Source organism: Scardinius erythrophthalmus (assembly GCF_964197995.2).
Source record: "Scardinius erythrophthalmus genome assembly, chromosome: 2".
Classification (NCBI taxonomy): domain Eukaryota; kingdom Metazoa; phylum Chordata; class Actinopteri; order Cypriniformes; family Leuciscidae; genus Scardinius; species Scardinius erythrophthalmus.
Genome location: NC_138222.1, coordinates 44,021,102 through 44,044,670, shown reverse-complemented (window position 1 = coordinate 44,044,670; position 23,569 = coordinate 44,021,102). Strand labels below are relative to the sequence as shown.

Below are 23,569 nucleotides of genomic sequence, written 5' to 3'. Positions count from 1 at the left end.
CAGAAATGGACTTCTACTGTACCCCTATTTCTGACAGTGTACAGAAACCATTATATTCCTAGATACAATGTGTCTGTATTCTACAGTATTGCATCACAGTCTGTTTAGTCCTTCCCTAAGATAGACACATCTAAACTAATTTATCTTCTAAGATAATGATAATGGCCTTCGCAAATATGCACAAATGTTACATTTGTGAATTAATTTGCTTAGAGAAACATTAATTCAACTCAGCATATCCAGTATAAGCAGAAGATCGGTGGATAAACCACATGCTGCTATAGTAAAGTTAAATAGTAGTAGGAAGAGATTAAATAAACAACTGTATCTGACCTGATTTAATCATTATCACTATCTGACCATCACCATCAGCTCACTCAGTCCACTGAATTTATGCATACATATGTTTCTGCTAATCAGAGCATGTTCATCAGCCAACCATTCTATGAAACAACAATAGCAACATACTGCAGATCATTTTTTTTTTTAAGTTGATTATAATTTAGAAAATCATCAACAACATCGTTATGGTTGGGAAGACTATTGGCATTTTAATGTGCACCAGTCTTGACTGATTTCCTGACTTAGTCAGGAAAAGCAAGGGTAAGGTGAACGATGACCTCTGACCAGTTTACTCAAATGCCCTCAGATTCTATAACAGTGAATAACAGCATCTTCATAAAACTAGATAGATAGATAGATAGATAGATAGATAGATAGATAGATAGATAGATAGATAGATAGATAGATAGATAGATAGATAGATAGATAGATAGATAGATAGATAGATAGATAGATAGATAGATAGATAGATAGATAGATAGATAGATAGATAGATAGATAGATAGATAGATAGATAGATAGATAGATAGATAGATAGATAGATAGATAGATAGATAACCGGGTAACCGTACAAAAAGTTGACATGTCCTTGCAACGTTACTTAATAGTCAGGAGAATGTTAAACTGGCAAAAGTACAAATTACCATGTAGTGAGTTAAATTATGACTGGACATCCCTCTTTTCTGAATGATGTACATTGGGTATTCATGTTATCAGCAATGGGTCAGCATGTGCCTTTTTGTACCGTTTTTGACAACACTTTTTCACCAGTCGTGGCTTCTTGTGTAACAACATGCAGCCAATCAGGCAAACATTTGGCTGCAAACTACAAAAGGCCAAACAGAGTAACTATTCCTCTGGGTTCAGGTCCATTTGAATATTTACTGATCCCTCCCCTCAGGCTCAGACAGTTTTAATGGACTAACACCTGCTTCAGTGCTCTCCTTTCTTGCCTGAGAAAGAGAGGCACGAAATATTTGGATATTTTGGGCTCCTGAAGTGGCCTGAACATGAAGACTCTTATGAAAATCGTGTCCTTATGTCTGATCATCTCAAAACTGACCGATGGAAGGAAATTTCGGGGTAACAGAGCAGGTGAGGGTGAATTATGCTTACACTGTAAAAAAATTCTAACCCTCCCAAATCAAAAATTTCAAGTGACCGATAACATCTAAATTTTTCAATTGGCCCAAGTGAAATTCTGTAAATTATAAAATTAAATTTACAGATTTTCACTTGGGCCAATTGAAATTTACAGAATTTCACTTGGGCCAATTGAAAAATTTAGATGTTATCGGTCACTTGAAATTTTTGATTTGGGAGGGTTAGAAATTTTTTACAGTGTACAGTTCTCCTTAAAAATGAAAATTCTGTCATTCACTCACCCTCATGTTGTTCCAGACCTGTATGATTTTCTTATTTCTACAGAGCATTAAAATAAGATACTTTCAAGATTTTTTTATACACACAATGATTTTTGTTAGTCTAATGATGTTTTAGACAACATGCACTTGGATTGCATGGGCAAAAACAGTTGAAACTTTCCTCAAAATATCATCTTTTGTGTTCTGCAGAAAAAAAAATAAGTCACACGCATACAACATATTGATGAGTAACTGAAGACAGAACATAAATTTATAGGTGATTTATCACTTTAAAATGATCTTCTAAGTAACTTTCCAACAATGAAGCATGTTACATGCACTATACATGTATGTAACAATGTTATGCAGAATGTGGCACACAATGAAGCTTAGTGGAAATATGCTTGCAGAAACTAAATCTAAATGGAAACAACAAAAACACCAGGACTTCTAGTCAATATTAAGCGGAGAAAAAAAGTCCAGTATGTGTGCATATAAGCAGAATGTGCAACTGATGCTCTTTGGAAAAAAAGTCAAATATCAAGGAGGATTGGATTTGTAGTGATAGTCAGCAGTTGCACTATGTCCGATTTAATCCCTACTGATCTAAAGGGATAAAAGCTTGTAGTATATCTAAAAAACAACTTATGAAATCACAGAGAAATAATTTCCTAGACTGTTTGTAAATCGAAGCTGAAAAGGCTCAAAAATGAAAGGAAAAACATAAATACCTTGACATTTTTCATATGCAAAAACGGCATCACTGTAAATTAAGCTGAATCAGAATGGGAAGTTGAAACTTCATTTGAAGTGTCACTTCAAAGCAACAAAAAAAGTTTCATATTAGCTGTGTAAATAATGCATATTTTAATGCAGTGTTTTTTTTGTTTTTTTTGGTGGATGCTCTGACATTTCATAAAAATGTGTAATATCAGTAACACTTTACAATAAGGTTTCATTAACATTAGACTTAGCTAACATGAACTAATAATGAACTGCACGTCTACAGCATTTATTATTCATTTCAATATTTACTAATACATTATTAAAATCAAGTGTTGTATTTGTTAACATCGTTAATGCACTGTGAAGTAACATGAACAATGAACAGCTATTTTAACTAACGTTAAAAAAGATTAGCAAATACAGTAACAAATGTATTGCTCATGGTTAGTCCATGTTAGTCAATACATTAACTAATGTTAACAAATAAGACTATTGTAAAGTGTTACCGTCATTGAATGAATGAATGAATGAATGAATGAATGAATGAATGAAGCATTTATATAGTGCTTACATATCTACTACTGTACACCCAAAGCGCTTTACAATCATATCAGGGGATCTCTCCTCAACCACCACCATATCCAACATGCTCATTTAATCAGCAAGAGTGGTGGGTAAACATTTATTTTGTCTTGACTCAAGCTCAAAGTTCACCCGGAACTATGGGATATTAACATGCTTATCTCTAATTTTCACTTGTAACATAAGCAAGGTTATTGCATTGCTGTTTATGCACAAACATAAATATTCCAGAACTATTGTACAACCTACAATGATGTAACTTCATCCTTTTACAACATGGGCACCACAGTGATGAACTGTCTGAGACTTTCAGTTTGTGTATGACCATCCTAACAGACACTGAGCCTGGAGAGAGAATGAAGATGCTCTATGAACCTAAATCGGTCTTCAGGCTTTACACTGATGGGGAATACATAGATGACATGTGCACAGTTGAGCTCTTCCAGCCTCACACACTGGACGCTTGTGGTTTCAACAGCAGCCATCCTCTGGCTATCATCATTCATGGCTGGTCGGTATGTTGAGTTCATTGATTTAATAGAAAAACAGATCAATTGTTCAAATGTACCAAAGGTCACAAAGACCTTGGCATGCATCGCAAACAGCAGTTATTTAACGTCTGATACAAAATGTACTTACAAACAAAACTGGAGAGCAACAGTTCATCAAAAATCATCTCCTCCCCTCTGTGCCGTAGGTGGACGGAATGATGGAGAACTGGATTTCCAGGTTGGCATCAGCACTAAAGAGCTCAGAGGGAAGCATCAATGTGGTGATCGCAGATTGGCTGAATCTGGCACACCAGCACTATCCTATAGCAGCACAGAACACACGCATAGTGGGACAGGACATTGCCCATCTGCTGAGGTGGCTCGAGGTAAGAGTTAGTTTGGGAATACAAATGTCTTCCTGTTATGGTAAATGCTGAATTTTCAGCATCATTACTCCAGTCTCATGATCCTTCAGAAATAATTCTAATATGCTGATTTGGTGCTCGAGAAGTATTTCTAAGTACCGGTATTATATTTATTGAAAACAGTTGTGCCGCTTAATATTGTTGTGGAAACCGTGATGCATTTTTTCAGGATTCTTTGGTGGATAGAATGTTCAAAAAAACAGCACTTCTTTGAAATAGATATCTTTACTGTCACTTTTGATCTATCTAATGCATCCTTGCGGAATAAAACAATTAATTTCTTAAAAAACGGACCCTAATCTTTTATACAATATTGTACACAGCTTCGTTTACCAACTGCAACAATTATTGAAAACACGTTTACTACTTGACATTAATCTTTGAGTATCCACAACAGGATTTCAAACAATTTCCTTTGGGAAAAGTGCATTTGATCGGCTACAGCCTTGGCGCTCATATATCTGGATTTGCTGGAAGTAACCTAGCTGTGTCTGGGAAAACCTTGGGAAGAATTACTGGTGAGATATTATTGTCAATAAATGGTGTTAATACATATAAACAAAAAAAGACGTTAAATCTAAGATCCTTATTCTCAGCAAACACTTTGAACATGACAAAAACTTTATTTCCTGGTTAATGGTAATATATTTGAAGTTTGTCTTGTTTGTGTTTAGGTTTGGATCCTGCAGGTCCATTGTTTGAGGGAATGTCTCATACTGACAGACTCTCACCTGAGGATGCTAGGTTTGTGGATGCCATCCACACATTTACCCAACAGCGCATGGGACTCAGTGTTGGCATCAAACAGCCTGTTGCCCACTTAGACTTCTACCCCAATGGAGGAATATTTCAACCAGGGTGCCAGCTGCATGTGCAAAACATTTATGCACATTTAGCCCAGTACGGGATTATGGGTGAGATGTTTGGATGGATGAATGGCTGGATGGATGGACAGAGAGAGAAAGGGGCAGGTTCATCCTCAATTGAATGTCAGATTAGGATGAGATACATTCAAAACATCCCATTAATGACACTGTGAGAATGGCTAACTGCTAAAGACAGCTTTCCAGATGAAAGGTATAGACACATAAAAGCAGCTGTCATCCTCACAACTTAATTATTCCAAATCCCTCTTTGGTTCTGCTCTCCCACTGAGACATGCCTCCAGGCAATTAAATATCCCTATATGGGAAAACTGAAGCAGAAAGACAGGCCTGAAATCCTTAATTTTAACAACTACAAACTGATGAGTCCATGACTCTGACAGGCACACTGCACTAATGGACAAGGGTGGGACAACTGTAACTGTAAAAAGCAACTGGAGACAGATAGTTATACATTACACATTTCCTTTCAAAAGTTTTTTGAAAAGAAGCCTCTTATGCTAAACCCACCTGCATTTATTTAATAAAAAAATACAGTAAAAACAGAAATAGTGAACATATTATTCCATTTAAAATGACTGTTTTCTATTTTAAAATGTAATTTATTCCTGTGACTGAATTTTCAGCATCATTACTCCAAGTCTTCAGTGTCACATGATCCTTCAGAAATCATTCTAATATACTGATTTGGTGCTCAAGAAACATTTCCTATAATTATCAATGATGAAAATAGTTGTGCTGCTTAATACTTTGTAGATTCTTTGACGAATATAAGGTTCAAGAGAACAGCATTTATTTCAACAAATAAAATCTTTTGTAACATTACAAATGTCTTTACAGCCATTTTTGATCAATTGAAAGCATCCTTGCTGAATAAAATTTCTAATCTCTATCAAAACATTTGAACTAAAGTTTCTAGCATCACAATGCACCAGAGTATTTGCATCACTGCGAACTCACCACAATGCACTGTATTAAATCTAGACACAGCAGATCACACACACAACTGCGAATGATAAGTTAAAAGTCTGAGTGGATTTATGATTAATTACTGTTTATTAGCGCAAAAGTCTCATGTTGTGTCCATCTAACTTCAGGATTTGAGCAGACAGTGAAGTGTGCCCATGAGCGCGCTGTGCATCTCTTCATTGACTCCCTGTTGAACAAGGACAAGCAGATTATGGCCTACAAGTGCAGCGACAACACAGCCTTCGATAAGGGCTACTGTTTGGACTGCCGAAAGAACCGCTGTAACACTTTGGGTTATGACATCAAGAAAGTTCACACCAGCACAAGCAAGAGATTGTTCTTCAAAACCCGTTCACACATGCCATACAAATGTGAGTGAGCTATCACACTTAGCAAAACCGTGTAACAGTCACTCTCTACTGTTATGTAAAGAAGATGGTCTCTAGCTGTTAAACTGCTCCCCCCAATACATTTTACTAATTATTTTAAAAGCAAAATGTTTAATTGTATTTAATCACACACACACACACACACACACACACACACACACACACACACACACACACACACACACACACACACACACACACACACACACACACACACACACACACACACACACACACACACACACACACACACACACACACACACACACACACACACACACAAACACACAAAAACTATTTATAGAACAATATTTTTTCTCCAAAAATAAGTATTATCTTGTTTAGTCTTATGCAATTCTCCAAAAGTAAGTTGTTGGATGTTTGGCCATTTTAATGAAAAACAAGAAACAAGACAAAGTTACTGGTTTAAAAAAGGATTTTCAACCAATTGACGTTTGTAATTAATTGTGTTTACTTGTTTTCCAGTTGTTTTTGGAAAAATATGATCAGTGCTAATCTACCATCACTTTCCTTCCCCATCAGTGTTCCACTATCAGTTCAGGATCCAGTTCATCAACCAAATTGATAAGATCGACCCCACCCTCACAGTCTCTCTAACCGGGACACTGGGAGAAAGTGAAAATTTACCCATAACACTGTAAGTGTGCAATTTACATTGACATGAACAGCTGAATATTAAAATAACATCATCTCAGTAAATTGTTAGTGAGCATCAATTTAATGAGCTTTGTAATGACTTTCTCACCATATGGATGCATTAAGCACCATCTTATATAGCCTATATGAAAAATGTATCCCTTTAGTGGAGTGATAAATACAAGAATATATGAACAAATAAATAATACCATTAAATTCACAAGTACAGTTTATAACTATTGTTGTTTCATTAGTAAGAGCTCAAATTAATGTGACAGTGGCAGAAGCTCCCGATTGAACAGTAAGCTAAAGATCCCTTAATAAAAGACTGAATGATGACATCTGGGATGAAAAACATCATTAATGTTTCATGTTCTGGGCTCTAAAAGCTCAAAGTAACGTGCTCCGCTTCACGGGGAACTGCTCAATTTAGTCTTCATAGCATACAGAGAGCACTCATCAGAATAACTCATTTCGCATGGATGAGTGAAATACATGTGTGCTGCTGGGAACATGAAACAGAGAACAGAAATGCAATGTACTAAAATAGCATCTCGAACAAGAGCGTGCACACACAGTCATGCAGGCTAATATACAGTGACTGACTGAGCTGGTTTATCAGAGGAATCCAAAAACTGAATGAAACAATCACTCTCCTTAATTGTTCCTCCATCTTTTTCAGAGTTGAGGAGATTTCAGGTAACAAGACCTTTACGTTCCTCGTCACTCTGGACACTGATATAGGTGACCTGATGATAATGCGCTTCACCTGGGAGGGAAGCCCTGTGTGGGCAAACATGTGGAGCACAGTTAAGACCATGATACCTTGGGGCAAAGGTAGCAGAGGACCACAGCTCACTGTGGGGAAGATTACAGTGAAATCTGGAGAGACCCAGAGGAAGTAAGTGTAAGAGCCTGGTGACAGATAACACTTAGCCAACAGTAACACATATGGTGTTAGAGCGTGCTAAAAGCAGATCACTGTTAGATTGACAAGTGATAAACTGCACGTCCACATATTCTGAGGTAAAAGCGATGTTTTTAACACTAACATTTGTAATGCCCCACTATGCCAGGTTTTCAAAACATTTGCATTCATGTTTAGTTACTTTAGCGACCTCTAGTGTTTGAATAGTGCTTTTTCGAAGAAATCAAAACAACAAAGCTACCCAGGCTGAAGCTCATCCTAACAGTCCTCCTCTTTCTCTTCAGAACATCGTTTTGCGCACAGACAGATGACGGCAAGTATATCGAGCCGTCGCAGGAGAAGGTGTTCGTGCGCTGTGAGAAGAAGCGGAGACTGATGAAGCACGGCTAAAGCAAACTCACCTCACACATGCGATCCCGAGTGTTCACATCAGGACCTTAAGGGATGGGGGAAACTGGATTTCCTGTAATATAATATTAATGTTTTGACTTGTATTTTTACGATTAAAGAGTAGAAACGTGTATAAGGAAGTTTGTGCTAACTTCTACCACACCTCGGTCCAAAATCCCTCCCTCAAATGTCGACTAACAGAGCGTTTTTGTTGTCTGAAAAAGCAAAGCACGCGCTCTTGCTTTATTTTGCTGTTGATATAGCCTGTTTCGTTCAAATTAGTTTTTTGTTTTTTTTGAGTGTTCATCCGAGGTGTCCAAGAAGACCTTATAGGGATTTTGTCGCATTTGAACATACAAACACTTTCATTATGGGATGATGGGATAGGGATGTATAGATTTCTGATTGAGTGACTGACTCGTATCAGTCTCCCCAAACCAGAGTGAACATTGTCCCATTTCATATAATTTATGAGATATATGAATATCTTATATCTTTTAAGGATACATGAAGGCCATTAATTTTTTGCAGCAACTACATTCATTAAGAGATCTAATTAAACCTTCAAGCAAACATCATTTGTGTGCTGTAGTAGATAACTTCAATGTAGAACAGCCTGTAAAAAAGTGTTTAAGGATGTGGTGTACATGTGTTCAATGGGTTTTCAATCGTCTACTGAATTGTTCACAAAATCCCCTCATGATAACACACTGAAATAGGGAGGTAACATCAGGTGCATCATGCATGTTTATTTTGGTGCAAGATAAAGTGAAAAGTTACCCCGGTTCAAATTACTGACCTAGCATTGGGGAAGATGTGTGACTGGACCACTTTCAAGTCATTTCTATGGCATTACAATATCTACAATATCAAACATCCTGAAATATTTAGCCATATTAGTTTTTTTAAACTTTTTTAAAACATTTAATTTTATTCTCATTTGGAGTACAATTTCTAGCCAGTCCATCCTTGGATTAAGTAAAAAGTAGATTGGATATACATCCTTTGTAAACAGCAACAACTTGAGAGCAAGTGATTATATATTTTTCATTTTATGGTATTGTATGAGTTGGACAGCATGAGAGTGGGTAGCTGACAACAAAACTTTCAGTTTATGAGAAAAGGTGTGACGATTGGACTGATCAAATTTAACACGAATGGAAGATGTGTGACCATAATGGCTTATTGAAGACTTCATCAGCTGTTCTTTTGAAATATATTTTTATACGCAACAAAGCTATTTAAAAACCATGAACTAGTGTAGATTTGCAGAACATACAGGCAATTAATACTATTTACTTCAACACATGGATATATATATTACCAGATAAGAAGCTTTTGATCAAGGCTATTTTATTAATGCATTTCAAGTACTTCAAAAATTACATGTCGCACAATACTTTTTGCAAAGTACTTAGTAAAAATTTTCAAAAGTGAGCGCAAAGAGAAGAGAGAAAAAAAAACTACAAATAAAGCAACAAAAAAAAAAAAAGAAAAAAAAACTGTATAAAACACAGCGGACATTAAAATCAAACAGTAGTATTAGACATTTTCTCCATCTTGTTTTTCATATTCTGTCCACACACCATGCTTACATATCAGTGCATATTACTTATAAACTTAAAGCAAGACAAGCAAAAAATTATTTATTAAAAAAGAGAAAAATTAAATCCTAAGCCAAATCCCCTTACAAATTCAACCAAACCCATTTACCACAGGATATCACAGAAAATCTTTATTACTTTGAAGCCAATTGCAGTCAGAGCAGTTAAGTCAAGCTCACTAAAACCCCCTTTCCCATTAACATTTAAAGAGACATACAGAAATGAGATGATTTAGATCTAAAGGAGGACTGATAGCCAGGAATTCTCATCTTCAAGAAACAAGCAAATCATCCATATTTTAAATGCATGCCCTTAAAGGATGCAAGGTTATTTGAGAAGACAGACTTTAGAAACACTGGACTCTGTCACACTAATAGGATCCCATTCAGCAAACAAACAGAAGATAAAATATTCCTGGTCTGTTGAAATACAAAAAAGAAAGAAAGAAACTTTGAAAAAGACATTTGTAAAGCATTCATTATTTCTAACCCTCTGCCTTTGCAAACTAGTCACACACAAAAGAAAATCAAAAGCACATTTACAGAGAATGAAAAAAAAAAAAAAAGAAGAATTGTTATTGTTGAAAATAATTAGCATGGGCTGGTTTAGATACACTATATAGGCAACACAAGGCATATGTATTGATTATATAGGCTGCTAGTCTGGATCTTTTCTTATTCGGCTATAATAGAGGTAATGACTGAAAATTGATAAAAGTTTCTTTGTATACATATTGATTGGTGTGTAAAAACACTCTAAAGTCTCTCCATAACTTGCTTCTATCATCTCGATCTCATTCTTTCACTAATGCACACCACTGAGATTTACTCATTTGTGCAACCGTCCACACTTTCCTGTTTCCTACATCTTATGCAAAACAAAAACCTTGTATTGTATGTATATTTATAAAAATAAAAAAAAAACTTTCCTGATGTTGTGCTTTTATTTTTGAGTCTGTCTTCTGTGAACAATATCATTCACTGGGTCTCAGAAGGATCATTGTGTTACTGGATGAACATAAAATAACAGTGACTCTCAACAGATCAGGACAATTACAATGTTTTTAACCATCCTCCCTCTCATTAACTCCCTCGCCCACATGGAAGGAAGATCTGCAGTTCTTTAGTGGTTATCAGCTGGATGAAAAAAAGAAACTCAACCAGGTGAAAGTGCTTTGCACAAATGCATATGTCGCTTTCAGCAAAGTGAATCTGGTAAAAGGCCTTCCACCAATAGAAACTCTCTGTGCTGTTATTTCCTATTATATCCTGAGTGTCTATTAAAACATCCTTAATTAGAATTATCCAAATTAATGAAAATGACACGAATGAAAAAAAAAAAAAAAAAAAATGTATTTTGTGATTTCTGTACAATTGCACGCAGGAAAAAATGAGAAAGCTTCAGAAATATAAGCTTCTAATTCCTTTGCTTGCATTTTAAAAACATCTTAATTACACATTGGAAAAGGAGTGTCTTTAGGAGTCTCTCTCAGCCGACAATGATTGGCAGGAAAATCTGTGACTTCCCATCATGCTCATCTCCACAGGAGGGTGGCAATTCCAAAAAATGATGATAAAAAAGATAAAAAGGCAAAAAGGGGGGAAACTTTAGTGGAGAGAACAATGGTTTTAATAACGTGAGAAAGAAAAGGAATAGCAGAAAAAAAAAGGAGAACAAAAATCATTGATTCTGTCCTCTTGCTCATCACTAACTTCTGATTTTTTTTTCTCTGAGCTACGCAGCGAAAGCTTTGCTGGCTCCCAGAGCAGTGGTTTCTTACTCTTTAAAACGGTTGTTTTCTTGAGTATAGTCCTTAGAAGTCCATTTTATTTTTGCCAGTTTCTTAGTTTGTTGTTGGGGCTCATTGATTGATTCAGGTTACTCTTTGGAGTGAAGTGTTTCCCACTGTAGGCACTAGGAAGAACCAAGGCAATGAGGAGGCCGATTCAGCGGCGCATCTGGCCCATCTGGTAGTTCTCTCTCTGGTTGCGTTGGCGCTGTGGCTGGCGCTGTGGTTGGGTCTGTGCAGTTTGCTGTGGTCTACTTCTCCTCAGTGTGCCTAGAAAATAACACACAAAGGCATTATTAATCACCCTACGTGCAGGGGTTAAACTGGGATTTTGGAATTCCTAAACACAGGTGATCTGACCTGGCCGAATGTCGCCTCTACCACTATATAGTCTACTACTATAACAAACCTCAAATGTGTTTTTCTGACTGGGGTAGAGTAAAAATATTTGGAGTTATTTGTCTTTTTATACTGATCTTTAAACACAAGTCTGCAATAATTATGTACTTTAAATCGTTCATTTGAGTAGTTTTTCTAATAAAGATTGGACGTGGGAATTTTGTTTGTTTGTGTGATCTTTTAAGGTTGTAGTCTGGATTAAAGCTTAAAGTGTACTTAGTGTTTTATGCTATGGGTCAAAGTAGACGTTATTCGCAAGCAGCCAAAGACCATAGTCTGTAAATTATGCAAATTTGTTACAAACCTACATGAGTTCAAGAAGGAAGAAAGACTGTAATTACTGTAACTCCATTTATCCCGCACTTTGATCTTTGAAACTCTGCAGACCTTTGACATTCACAAACAGCTATATTACATACTACATGAAAAATAATATCCGAAAAAAGCCTAATAGGGGCATTTTAAAAGAGTGAAACAATCTGTGAAAGATGTTCTGACCCTTTCATGCACAATCCTGTATTTGATCTGGTCGACCACACATACAGATTTTGAATTTTAACCCTCTTATACACAGATGTGCATGAAATGGGAATTGGTGAATGGCTGTAGTTTGTGGCCATCTGGGACATATTCCTGGTTGTGGTTTAGTAGGGGAAAGTCTGAGGTAATTTGGGGTATATGGAGGTGATTTAGAAAGGGGTCATTTAGGGTACATTACCTGGCAGTGGTTTAGGTGGGGGTAATTTAGGGTTGCTGCTAGGTGTGTGCACACTGCAGATCTTGATAAATCCAGCCATCAGCATGATGAGAGCAATGCCCATTAAGAGAACCGCCCACCAGTGCTCCTGAAACACAAATATTCAACATGAGATTAACACTGAAAGAGACAAATAATACTGGTCGGCGAAATATCACTTCTTATGTCGTTTATAGCGATTAAACCCACAAACAAATGCAGAGAACCATTATTTAGGGATTACATATTTGAGACACTTGCCACTATCCACTGTGCAATGCTCGTGTAAAGCTCAGGGTTAAAGATGGCCTTCTTAAGCCTTGCCAGAGGGCCATCAGCATCCACCAGCCTACACCTCATAAAGACATCACAGTAGCCTCTGAAGTCATTACAAGGAGACCCAGGCTGTAACGTGATGACTTTTTTATCAAAGAACTTAGCCCATCTCTCTGAGCTAGTGCTGCTGCAAGTGTTGGGCTGACCTACAAAGACAAAAAGAGAGAATATGTACAATTACTTTAATGTTAATTAAAGATTGCTGGGGTTTGGACTTCATTTTTGAGAAAGCTGTCAGTGATGGCATGCATTTCTCACCCTTCTCCATACAGCACACATGACACAGCTCTGTCTCATCTTTCCCCTCCTCAGTGACACAAGTGCAAACTTCTAGATGATGCTTCTGGCAGATAGAGCCAGAGCAACCCTAAAAGAGGAAGAAATTCAGACAAAATGTCCTCAAAACAAATATAACACATATTACACACACAAATGCACACATATAGAGACTGTAAGAAATATTAAATGCTTGGAAGTTTTCATGTGTATTAGCACTGAAACACAGGATTTCATTTGCGCTAACATAAACATATTCTTTAATACCAAGAACAAATTGGTCAAATTGTATTTCAAAATCTGTTTTCACTTTGACATCTTTTTACAGCATTGTCAGTGATCCAGTGCTGTAAACAACAAAACATTAAAGTCCAAGGGGGTGAAAACATTCAATAAGCACTGTGCAAAACGAGCACACAGGCCATGATGCAGCACCTACCCCATTAATGCAGACTTGGGTATTTGAGTGGCAGGATGTCAAGTTTTCTTTAGGCGTTGAAGTGGGGCATTGGGCGGTGTTTCCATTGCACATGCCCTTATGAGCACACTCAGATTCTTCCCTACAATTCACATCTTTGTTCTTAAAGGTACACTCCATTGTGCAGCATGGACCCTGACTGGGACTGCGAGAGAAAAGTTTTGAAAAATTAATACTTTATTGCACTTAATAAAAAATGTGTTAACTTAATAACAAAATACTGCTAATGATACGGTATAGGTAATGCAATCTTAACCTCTGGTGTGTTATGTAATGCAAGTTAAGACTAGAGGTTATGGTATTGCAAAAAAGACATTTTAGATAAACTACAGTGTATAGAACTTCTGTTAAGCAAAAGGATAAGGATATACGATTCTAATGAACATATGTTATGATGTTAAAGCCAGTGTTATTTTAGTAACATTTGTATACTATTATAGTAGGTATTAATATTATGAATTAGGTTTTTTTTTCAGGTTTCATTTTAATTTTAGTTTAAGTTATAGTAATTTTGATTTGTCATTTGTTATATTTATATTTATCTTTATTTTTTTTAGTAATTTTAGTACTTAAACTTGTTCATTTCAGTTAGTTAAAATGTAATTTTTTTCATCGAATATTTAACAATCAATCAACTTTATTCAAGACACAGAGGTCCATAGAGACAACACAGTGCAGATATATATATATAAATATAAAACAATACAAAACATTTAAGAATGATGCAGATGAGGCATCATTAAACATATACAGGCTTCGGGTCCAAAAGCAAGGTGTGTACCTTGTGTCACTCTTAGAAACATCAACTATGGACACAATGATCATTCTTAGACCCTGTCAGTCTGCACATGAATCTATACATAAAATTTCTTAAAACAGCGTTAAAAGTGGGCACATTGTTAGACACAAACATTTCACTGGCACTACTCCACCTAGGAATTTTAAGCACAATTCTCAGTGCATCATTATAAGCCACTTGAAGTTTTTTCATTTTCGACTCACTAAAATTATATTTATATTTATATTTCAGCTTTATTTCAATTAACAAAAAACAATTTGTAATAGTTTTAGTTTAAAATAAGAATAACAACACTGGTTATAGAAGACTGTTATGGTTCTTACACACCTGCATAGAGCTTTTGGCTTCAGTCTACACTTCAGCTCATCATTCGCATTGGCATCATAGCAGCACGTGTCCCTGCACTGATCACTATAGCCACAGTCACACTGTTCATTCGCCTCAACCATTCCATTACCACAGATGGGCTGTCCAGATTCTGGAAAAGAACAGACGGTAAGAAAAAGAGAGAGGGAGACAGAAAAATTAAAAATCTACCGTTTTATCATTGCTGCATGATTAGGACTGGTGGAATTAGTTTTTTGAAACTTTGATGCAACGTTGCTACAGAACATCGCCATGAGCTCATTACAAGTGACAATCCTCCGGGGGCAATCTCAGGTTAAGTGTCTCATTTGAGTCCATCGCAGTAATATCTGTAGTAATCGCTCCTGGTTACCAGCCCAGAGCCTTAAAGGGTTAGTTCACCCAAAAATGAAAATTCTGTCAGTAATTACTCACCCTCATGTTGTTCCAACCCCGTAAGACCTTCGTTCATCTTCGGAACACAAATTAAGATATTTTTGATTAAATCTGAGAGCTGGCTCACTCCTCCATAGGCTTCTAAGACACTATAACTTGCTGGCCGAGAAAAGTTATTAAAGACATCGTTAATATAGTCCAAGTGACTCCAGTGGCTCAATCTTAAATTTATAAAGCGACGAGAATATTTTTTGTTATTAGCGTAGGGCGTCTGTGCACGTCACACAGATGCGCTACGCTTAAACACTACATGAAAAGACTCGAGGTCCAGAGAGAAGGAAATGAAAAGTGGAATAAAGTCGTTATTTTTGTTTGTTTTTGCGCACAAAAAGTATTCTCGTCGCTTTATAAACTTAAGATTGAGCCACTGGAGTCACTTGGACTAAATTAACAATGTCTTTAATACATTTTCTGGGCCAGCAAGTTATAGTGTCTTAGAAGCCTATGGAGGAGTGATCCAGCACTCAGATTTAATAAAAAAAATCTTAATGTGTGTTCCGAAGATGAACGAAGGTCTTACGGGGTTGGAACAACATGAGGGTGAGTAATTACTGACAGAATTTTCATTTTTGGGTGAACTAACCCTTTAAATCACTATCATGAGCCATTTTCTTGTTGGAGGATAAAATCTCACCGACAAAGCAGGAGAATCTCTTCTTATCCAGCACCTGGCTGATGTTGCGAATGCTGCAGATGGAGAACTTGTTGTTGTTGAACTTGTCTCCTGATGTGGCTCTGGCATACATGATGTAGTTGCCTCTTTCTTTCTGGTCCTGAGTCTTAGCTTCTCCTGGAGTGCAATCACTTCCTGAGTCATGCTGGAAGACAGAGAAAGAAAGGCAAGTATAAATCAGCAACAAGCATACAAACACACTTGAAATATTCACTATCCCTCCAGTGCTTGCCTGGTTCACCACTGAAGCTAAGGGTTGGAATTGGAAACCTGGTCAGTACCAGAATGAACAAGAAATACTAAGGTTGCTTTTGGAAGTGTTACTATGGCCAGCAGGGGGTGCTCACCCCGCAATCTGTCCAGGTCTATTGCAACATGATGGGGATAGGGATGTGACACAATACTGTGAAAAAGATGCTGAAATAAGGTCTTGGTTCTCTGTGGTCATTAAAAATCTCAGGGTGCTACCTGAAAACAGTATGCTTGTAATTCTTTCATCATTAGAATGCCAAAATGTAGAATTTGACGTTCTAATATTCCCATGTACACAGGTTGGAATCCTAATTAAAAAATAATAATAATAAATAAATAAATAAACCCACTTAAATCAGCATAAAGCTGGTTTAAGGAGCCTGGCCAATCTAGTCTTCAGCTGGTCTGATTGGTTTCCAAGGCTGGCCATGCTGATGTTTAGCTAGGCTGTCAGTTAGAGTAAAAACCAGCTTAGGTTGGTTTAAGATTTTTCCCAGCAGGGATAGTTTCTATTGCTTCATTCAGGTAGATACTGCAGTGCACATTGGTGGTATATATTCCTCACATTCTGTGTAAAAACTGTTGAGTGTGAGAAAAACTAAATATATACAAAACTAGACTGTAAATCCAACACTATTTTTCAGTGGGCCATGGGCCAGTTCTTGGCAATTGCTTTTAAACTGAAACAAGTTACAGAGGACTGAGCAAAAACTAGGTCTATAAAATAAAATAAATATCTAAAAGATATTTTAAAAGTCTGGCTAGATTAATCTGACAGTTTAAAGGCCTCAACGGCAGTACTGTAATGTGTGCTAAACTCTTAAAGCATCAGAGGATAAGATTAATTTGTTCATAAAGGATTCAGCAGAGGTGTGTTGTCTACTGCTTATCTGTCTAGGATACTGCACATGTAGTGAGAAGGACTCACCGGAGAGCCGAAGTTATGTCCGACCTCATGAGCGAAGGTGATGTGGGAGACTTTAGGGGGAACATGTGAAGCGTAGTTTTGCACTGTGATGATGCCAGTGTTCAGAGACTTCTTCTTCCCATCAGAGTACTGTTTATTCTTCTCACAGATCCCACCAGAGCTGCCTGAAACCACACATAAGAGAGGCATTCATTAAATACAATTTAAATGAAGTGATAAATTAAATTAAATAAAAAAATAAAATATTTATAAAAATTATGATAAATGATAATATCAGTATCCTCCTCATCGTTAAGTAGTGAATTCATTAAGGAATTAAAAGAGCCATTAAAAAACAAAACAATATTTTATACAATATTGCTCTACTCATAAACATGAAATAATAAATAATTTATACAAGCATCCCAAGACCAACAGACGTTCAAGTGAATGTAATTAAAGTGTTAATTATTCAAAGTCAAATTTCTATCCTAATTTAATGTGCAGAGCAAGCTAGCTATATTACAGCTATAGTATAAATACTGTGGCTCAGTCAACCTGCTGCTCTGTTTGTTTGAGTATTGCAACCATCCTGGCTTAGCGACACTGGCTTAAACAATGGAAGATGAGGGGAAATGTTAGCAAAATATTGTTAGGTGTTCAAACTTGATTAATCAGTCAACGCCGAGAAGTGTAGAAATGAAGTGATCTCACTGTAGCTGAATACAAACGACCAGCGTAGCGTACACATAGACAGAGGGTAAAGACGTGGCACTCTGCCTTTACAACACTAATACCTGTAAAAATGTTCAGTGGCAGTACTCCCACACACCTTCTGTTTAAATCTGACTAAAGAAAAAGTGTACTGGCTGAAGTAGTGAAGTGTAGGAAATCACGTGCTAGGTGGGCTACACATCTCACATTGAGAATCTTTATCCCAAGAGTCACACATTTGAAATTTAGCATCTCAAGCCGCTTTTAATGACTGCATTTGCTAAACAAATACAGCTATAAAAATACATTATTAGCACAAAACAGCACCAAACCGTAAGCGTGTGTGAATTAATTTTCTGTTATGTTCCCTGCATAATGATAAAAACACACATGCACACAAACATGTTCGCTGATTAGTTAGTTTATTGTTAGTAATTGCTGTTGTCCCTGGAGATTAGCCGGAGTGGGATCAAAGCAGTAGACTTTAACAATGCTAATTTACCTGTATTGATTGACAGGATTTGTGTGAGTATATGAGTGTTTATGTGTGTGCTTCCCCACAAAAACAGCATTAAAGTGTTAATGTAGAAAGCTTGTGACTTTAAGTGCAAAGACTCAATTAAAGACTTCATTCTCCCTTTTTGTTGAATTACAGACCTTATATTACATTGTTATTCTCTGGGATATTTTAAAATTAATTATGTAGATATGAGCTAGTTTTATGCTTAAAAATATTGGACACTGTAAAGACACTGAATCATTTAAAAAAGGCAACAAAAATCAATACAAAACTTTATATATATATATATATATATATATATATATATATATATATATATATATATATATATATATATATATATATATATATATATATATATATAAATATATATATATATATATATATATATATTAGTGCTGGGCGGTTTACCGGTTCATACCGAATACCGGTGTTTATTTTTGTTACGATATGAATTTTTAATACACCGCAAAACCGGTGTATGTCGCTTTAATCGGAACGCGGCGCTGCGCGACACAGTCTCACTCCTCATTTACAACACACGTCTGCGGCGCATTACAGCTGCGACAAGGTTTTATTCCGTCCTCCACGTGGTGCGTCAAAATAGACCAGGCGCCTATATTTAGCGAAGCGGCGCGGAGAGCCGCTTCTGGGAAGCTTCGATCTGAAACACAAGCATTGACTAGAGTGGGCACGAGACGTGTGGGGGTGAGAGTCTTTTTTCTTGCGGCGCGCGTGTTTTTATACTGTATTAACGTATCTGAAGTGAACTGACGGTCTTTAGAAAAGTTTCTTTGTTATTACGGTTGAATCTTTCTTTATCTTTCCTGATAAAGCAGTGTTTATGAGCGTTGCTGCTTTGTGTACAGCCGTTACCGGGGAAACCACTGTTTCTGCCGCTCCTAAAGCGCGTCCTGCTGGCACCTCTTTGTAAACAGCCTTGCAAACCTGTATTATTAATATTAGTGTGGATTTTTTCTATAATATTCACTCATGACAATAAAATAGGGCATTATAAGTAAATCTGCTGCACTATTTCCTCTCTCACTCAGTAGAAAATGTGGTAAACACCCATCATGCTTGAGAAAAAAAAAACACAAAAAAAAACCCGGTAAAAACCGTGAAACCGGTATAATTTAGAAAAAAACCGTGATGTTGATTTTTGGTCAAACCGCCCAGCACTAATATATATATATAAATTAACCATAAACTATGTGTTTATGCAACAAGCTGTGTATTTGTCTATTAGTGAGTGTCTGTGAAGCAGGCAAAAAGAGTGAAAGAGTCCTCAGAGTGAAAAGGTGAGAGAGATGCACACCTCCCTAGCAACATGAATACATTAATAGAAACAAACACACATAAAAGGTGATGAAAAGAATCTCTCACTTTCAAGGTGTGCATGTCTGTGTTAAAGAAAGGCAAATATGTGAAAAACACTAATAGGATTTTCATCAAGCAGAGCTTAAAGGGAAATTGTCGCTCTGCTCTTGTTTCAATGTCTCTTTATCTTGAGAATAATGCAGTTTAGATACCTACTAAAAAAATAAAGTAAAATAAAAAAAACTTGGCACAGTAAAGTCTGATCAAAATTATTGTGTTTAAATGGCATTGAGTCAAACTAAATAAAGGCATATTTTAGACTTGTACTATGTCTATAAAAGAATCCAAATATAATTACTACGGACTGATCCTAACCCCAGCCCTAAAAGGACACATTTAGCTAATTCTGGGGACAATTAGACCCCCAAAGTATAACAAAGTAAACATGTGTACACACAGTGTGAAGACTTTCACTGAAAATTTTATCGTCATGCCGTGTACTGAGGTTAATGGAGCCAGTCCCACATTAACATCATGTCTGATTCTTCAGCCCTGCCTCGTCTCTCGACATGCATGCTGATTTATTTCAGATTAGCAGACACTAGGCCACTCACACACACAGAAAACTTCTCGGGTTATAAATCAGGGAGACCCTGTACGTTCATCTCTGATCATACCTGAAGGAGCCCCGACCCAGGCCAGACCCAGGACTCCATCATCAAAGTCTCTATCTGTGAAGACATAGGCTAGGCAGTAGTCATCGTGATTCTGCTCCGAGTTGAGCTCTAGAAATTTCTCAACACCGATGTTGGCAAATCGGAAAGGGTTGGTGGCATGCGTCTCATCACTGGTAGTGTTTATCTAAAACAGAAACACAAACAGACTTCAGTTTAATACAACAGATGGGTACAATCTACATGAGAATATAATATAACATTTTGTGTCCTCCTTTGTGGCTCCTTCTGTGTTTCTCTTTTTTTTGTTTTTCTATGTAACCATGTTAAATGGTTATACAAGAATGCTGCGTCAAAACACTGTCAAATAAATTTTTGCTTTTGTGCCTCAAAACACCCACTTTTGTCCATAACTGTTTTTAAACACATTCTGTGTGAACGGCCCGTTAAGCAGCCAAAGAGTCAATTGTAAAGCAAAAGGAGAACTTTGCAAGTCTTCGAAGAGCTGCAGTATATGGGCTGACAAGCTTTTATTGACATCTGGTCAATACTGAGTGAGATCTGTAACCCCTCTGTACAACTGTAACATCTTGAGCCAGTCGGTCAAGATGTAAGTTGTATTCTAACCAGGTAATCATGATGGATAATAATAAATATATCCTGTTTAAAGTTCACATTAGATTAAATATGTCAAAGACTGGGCTTGACATTCTTACAATAATTACAAAAATGTCTCAATCCATATTACAGTTCCAATAGGAAATGACATTCACATAATAGAGTGCACCACATTTAAAAATCTCAGGGTAAAAAGATAACACTGAAGAGAGAAGCACACTAACCTTGATTCTCTTCACCATGAAGCTGATATTGCGGATGCCCTGAAAATCTGTGCTTTGATAGATGGAGTCAATAGCCTTCACGTGACTGGAAATCTGCATAACCCAAAAGAACAACCCTATAAATGTGCAATATAACACAGCAGGCACCACTTGCCATAAAGACATCTGTGCTTAAGGTGTACCTGTGCGATCACAGCCTCCCTGGTGCCATAGTATTTGTAAAAGAGGTGATCTGTCTGGATGAAGAGTTGACAGGTATTTTTCTCTGGCTGTGCTGCACGACGTTTCCTCAGGATCACCGGCCCATCAGCCATCTCTTCATCAATAACGAGGTTTGTCTGCTGCAGAGAAAACAGCAGGACACATAAGACGACATTTTTGGGTACATAGATATATTGAATCATTTATTTCAAATCAGAATTTAAACTTTCACTGGTGTATTCTGGCCAGGTATCAAATTGAAATCTAATCTTCAGAATCATGGGAAAGAGAAATGTTCCAGATCTCCCTGTGTGACGGGGTTTCTGTTGGTGATATCAGTGGTGTTCAGCTGAGCTGTATAAAGGGCTGTTGGAGCTGACCTGGGTGGGCTCCTCCACTGCAGATGCCTGGTATTTCTTCATCCTCTCAAATACTGAGTGATCTGCACAGCCACCTTCTGATCCATACTTGTGAGGGTAATCTGGGAAGAGAAAATTCAAGAGTTGCTTGAAAACCAATGCAACACAATGCTAAAACTATATTGTTAGCATGTCCAGTCTCTAATTAAGCAGCCTGCTGCACTTAACCTTTACTCCACTGAACTATTCATTTCATTAATACCCTTTTATCCAGACTTCATTTTCCTTTTCATTTTTATCCATTTTAAACCTCAATATTCAACATATGATACATAACTGAAAAGACACTGAGTCAAAACTAGATATTTATCCTGAGGGAAGCTTCTCAGCGAAGAAACTGCACAAAGTATGATCACACACTACACCTAAGGAAGAACTGCGAATGCAGCTGATACCAAGTCCACCTATTCCTGTTATTGTAATGGGAAAAGCACAAAGCGTTACTGATATTGAGGTCTCTGCCTTTTTGTGGCTGCAGAGCATAAAATCGTATATCAACTGCACTGGTTACTACAGTATTTACAGCACTGACAGTTTCTTTACTTCTTTCTTTCACTACTTGATGGTTACATTTGATGGCTGAGCAAACACCTGTGCTGTTTGTCACAAATCAATATATATGTTCCCACAAAATTATTAATCAGTACAACTATTTTTAACTTATAAAAGGGAATGTTTCTTGAGCAGCAAATCAGCATATCAGAAAGATTTCTGAAGGATCATGGTGACATTGGAGTAAAGGCTCCTGAAAATATATTAAAATAGAAAACCGTGAGAAAAACTTTACTCGTATTTCTAATTAATTTAATGCATAACATTATTAATTTGTAAAAAAAAAAAAAAAAAAACTTACTGACCTCAATCTTTGGAACAGTAGTATACATTTGAATGAAAACCATATATAATCTCAACAAATCCATTGTTAATTCATTACCAAATATTTGAAAATAATATTTTACTATTATTGTTGAATAATAATAATTAAAAATAATAAAAACATTAAATTTAAAACAGCAAGTATGAAAGGTAAGAATTATTTTTGACAGAAAGTTGATTCTGGGCTACTTGATTTTGGTTCACTGCTTGCAATAACCAAACATACCGGTAAGCAGAAATTAAAATGAGAGTATAATCAAGTGTCTTCTATAGATATTTTATATTTTTAATGGAAAGTAAATATTGAATTCCTGACAGCATTCATTATGGAAAAGCATTTGCTTCCCTCCTGCTGGCATGTTACTCAACCAAAGTGGACTGACTGACTCACACACGGTATTCTGTATTATTTATAAGCCGTTTCCCTAATGGGGACCAAAAAATGTTTTGGTATTAACATGGTATTACTATCTTTATGAGGACATTTGGTTCCCATAAAGTAGGGTTTACTAGGACCACACACACCAGTGATGCGCGGGTTGATCCGAAATGAGCGGGTGCCTGCGGTCACCCGCGGTTACCCGCGGTTACGAGTCATCCAAAAATATTTTTAATGATATTCGGGTCACGGTCGGTCGGGTCGTTTGAAATAAAGATGCCAATTAAACCTTTGTAATTGATATAGTTCTAGACAAAATTTTCTATGAATACGTTTTAAATTTAATTTACACTTTATTGGCTGAATAACTGGCGCGAAGATGACGCACAAGCTCAGTCTGCAGGTAGAGATGGAGGCGGCAAGAGAA

The 23,569-nt window shown here is 36.7% G+C and overlaps 2 protein-coding genes across 3 annotated transcripts in view; one reads left to right on the top strand and one right to left on the bottom strand.

The window, feature by feature from the left end:
• Positions 1 to 1,247: 1,247 nt before the first annotated feature.
• Positions 1,248 to 8,724, top strand: lipca (lipase, hepatic a). The gene is made up of 9 exons (XM_081355460.1): positions 1,248 to 1,437; positions 3,351 to 3,529; positions 3,712 to 3,891; positions 4,328 to 4,448; positions 4,605 to 4,844; positions 5,912 to 6,154; positions 6,716 to 6,830; positions 7,512 to 7,730; positions 8,042 to 8,724. The coding sequence occupies exons 1-9, from the start codon at positions 1,353 to 1,355 to the stop codon at positions 8,145 to 8,147; spliced, it is 1,488 nt and encodes a 495-aa protein (XP_081211586.1). The 5' UTR covers positions 1,248 to 1,352; the 3' UTR covers positions 8,148 to 8,724.
• Positions 8,725 to 9,358: 634 nt separating this feature from the next.
• adam10a (ADAM metallopeptidase domain 10a) overlaps positions 9,359 to 23,569 on the bottom strand; it is a 62,104-nt gene continuing 47,893 nt past the window's right edge. Inside the window, exons 4-15 of one of the 2 annotated variants that reach the window (XM_081358673.1) lie at positions 21,849 to 21,949; positions 21,450 to 21,608; positions 21,268 to 21,360; positions 20,429 to 20,612; positions 17,219 to 17,382; positions 16,000 to 16,183; positions 14,892 to 15,042; positions 13,727 to 13,910; positions 13,270 to 13,378; positions 12,937 to 13,157; positions 12,658 to 12,784; positions 9,359 to 11,810 (exon numbers count right to left, since the gene is read on the bottom strand). In XM_081358673.1, the coding sequence (XP_081214799.1) occupies positions 11,698 to 11,810; positions 12,658 to 12,784; positions 12,937 to 13,157; positions 13,270 to 13,378; positions 13,727 to 13,910; positions 14,892 to 15,042; positions 16,000 to 16,183; positions 17,219 to 17,382; positions 20,429 to 20,612; positions 21,268 to 21,360; positions 21,450 to 21,608; positions 21,849 to 21,949 (1,790 nt within the window). In that variant the 3' untranslated portion in view covers positions 9,359 to 11,697. The remainder of the gene's footprint in view (positions 11,811 to 12,657; positions 12,785 to 12,936; positions 13,158 to 13,269; positions 13,379 to 13,726; positions 13,911 to 14,891; positions 15,043 to 15,999; positions 16,184 to 17,218; positions 17,383 to 20,428; positions 20,613 to 21,267; positions 21,361 to 21,449; positions 21,609 to 21,848; positions 21,950 to 23,569) is intronic. The other variant, XM_081358674.1, reaches the window with a different exon arrangement.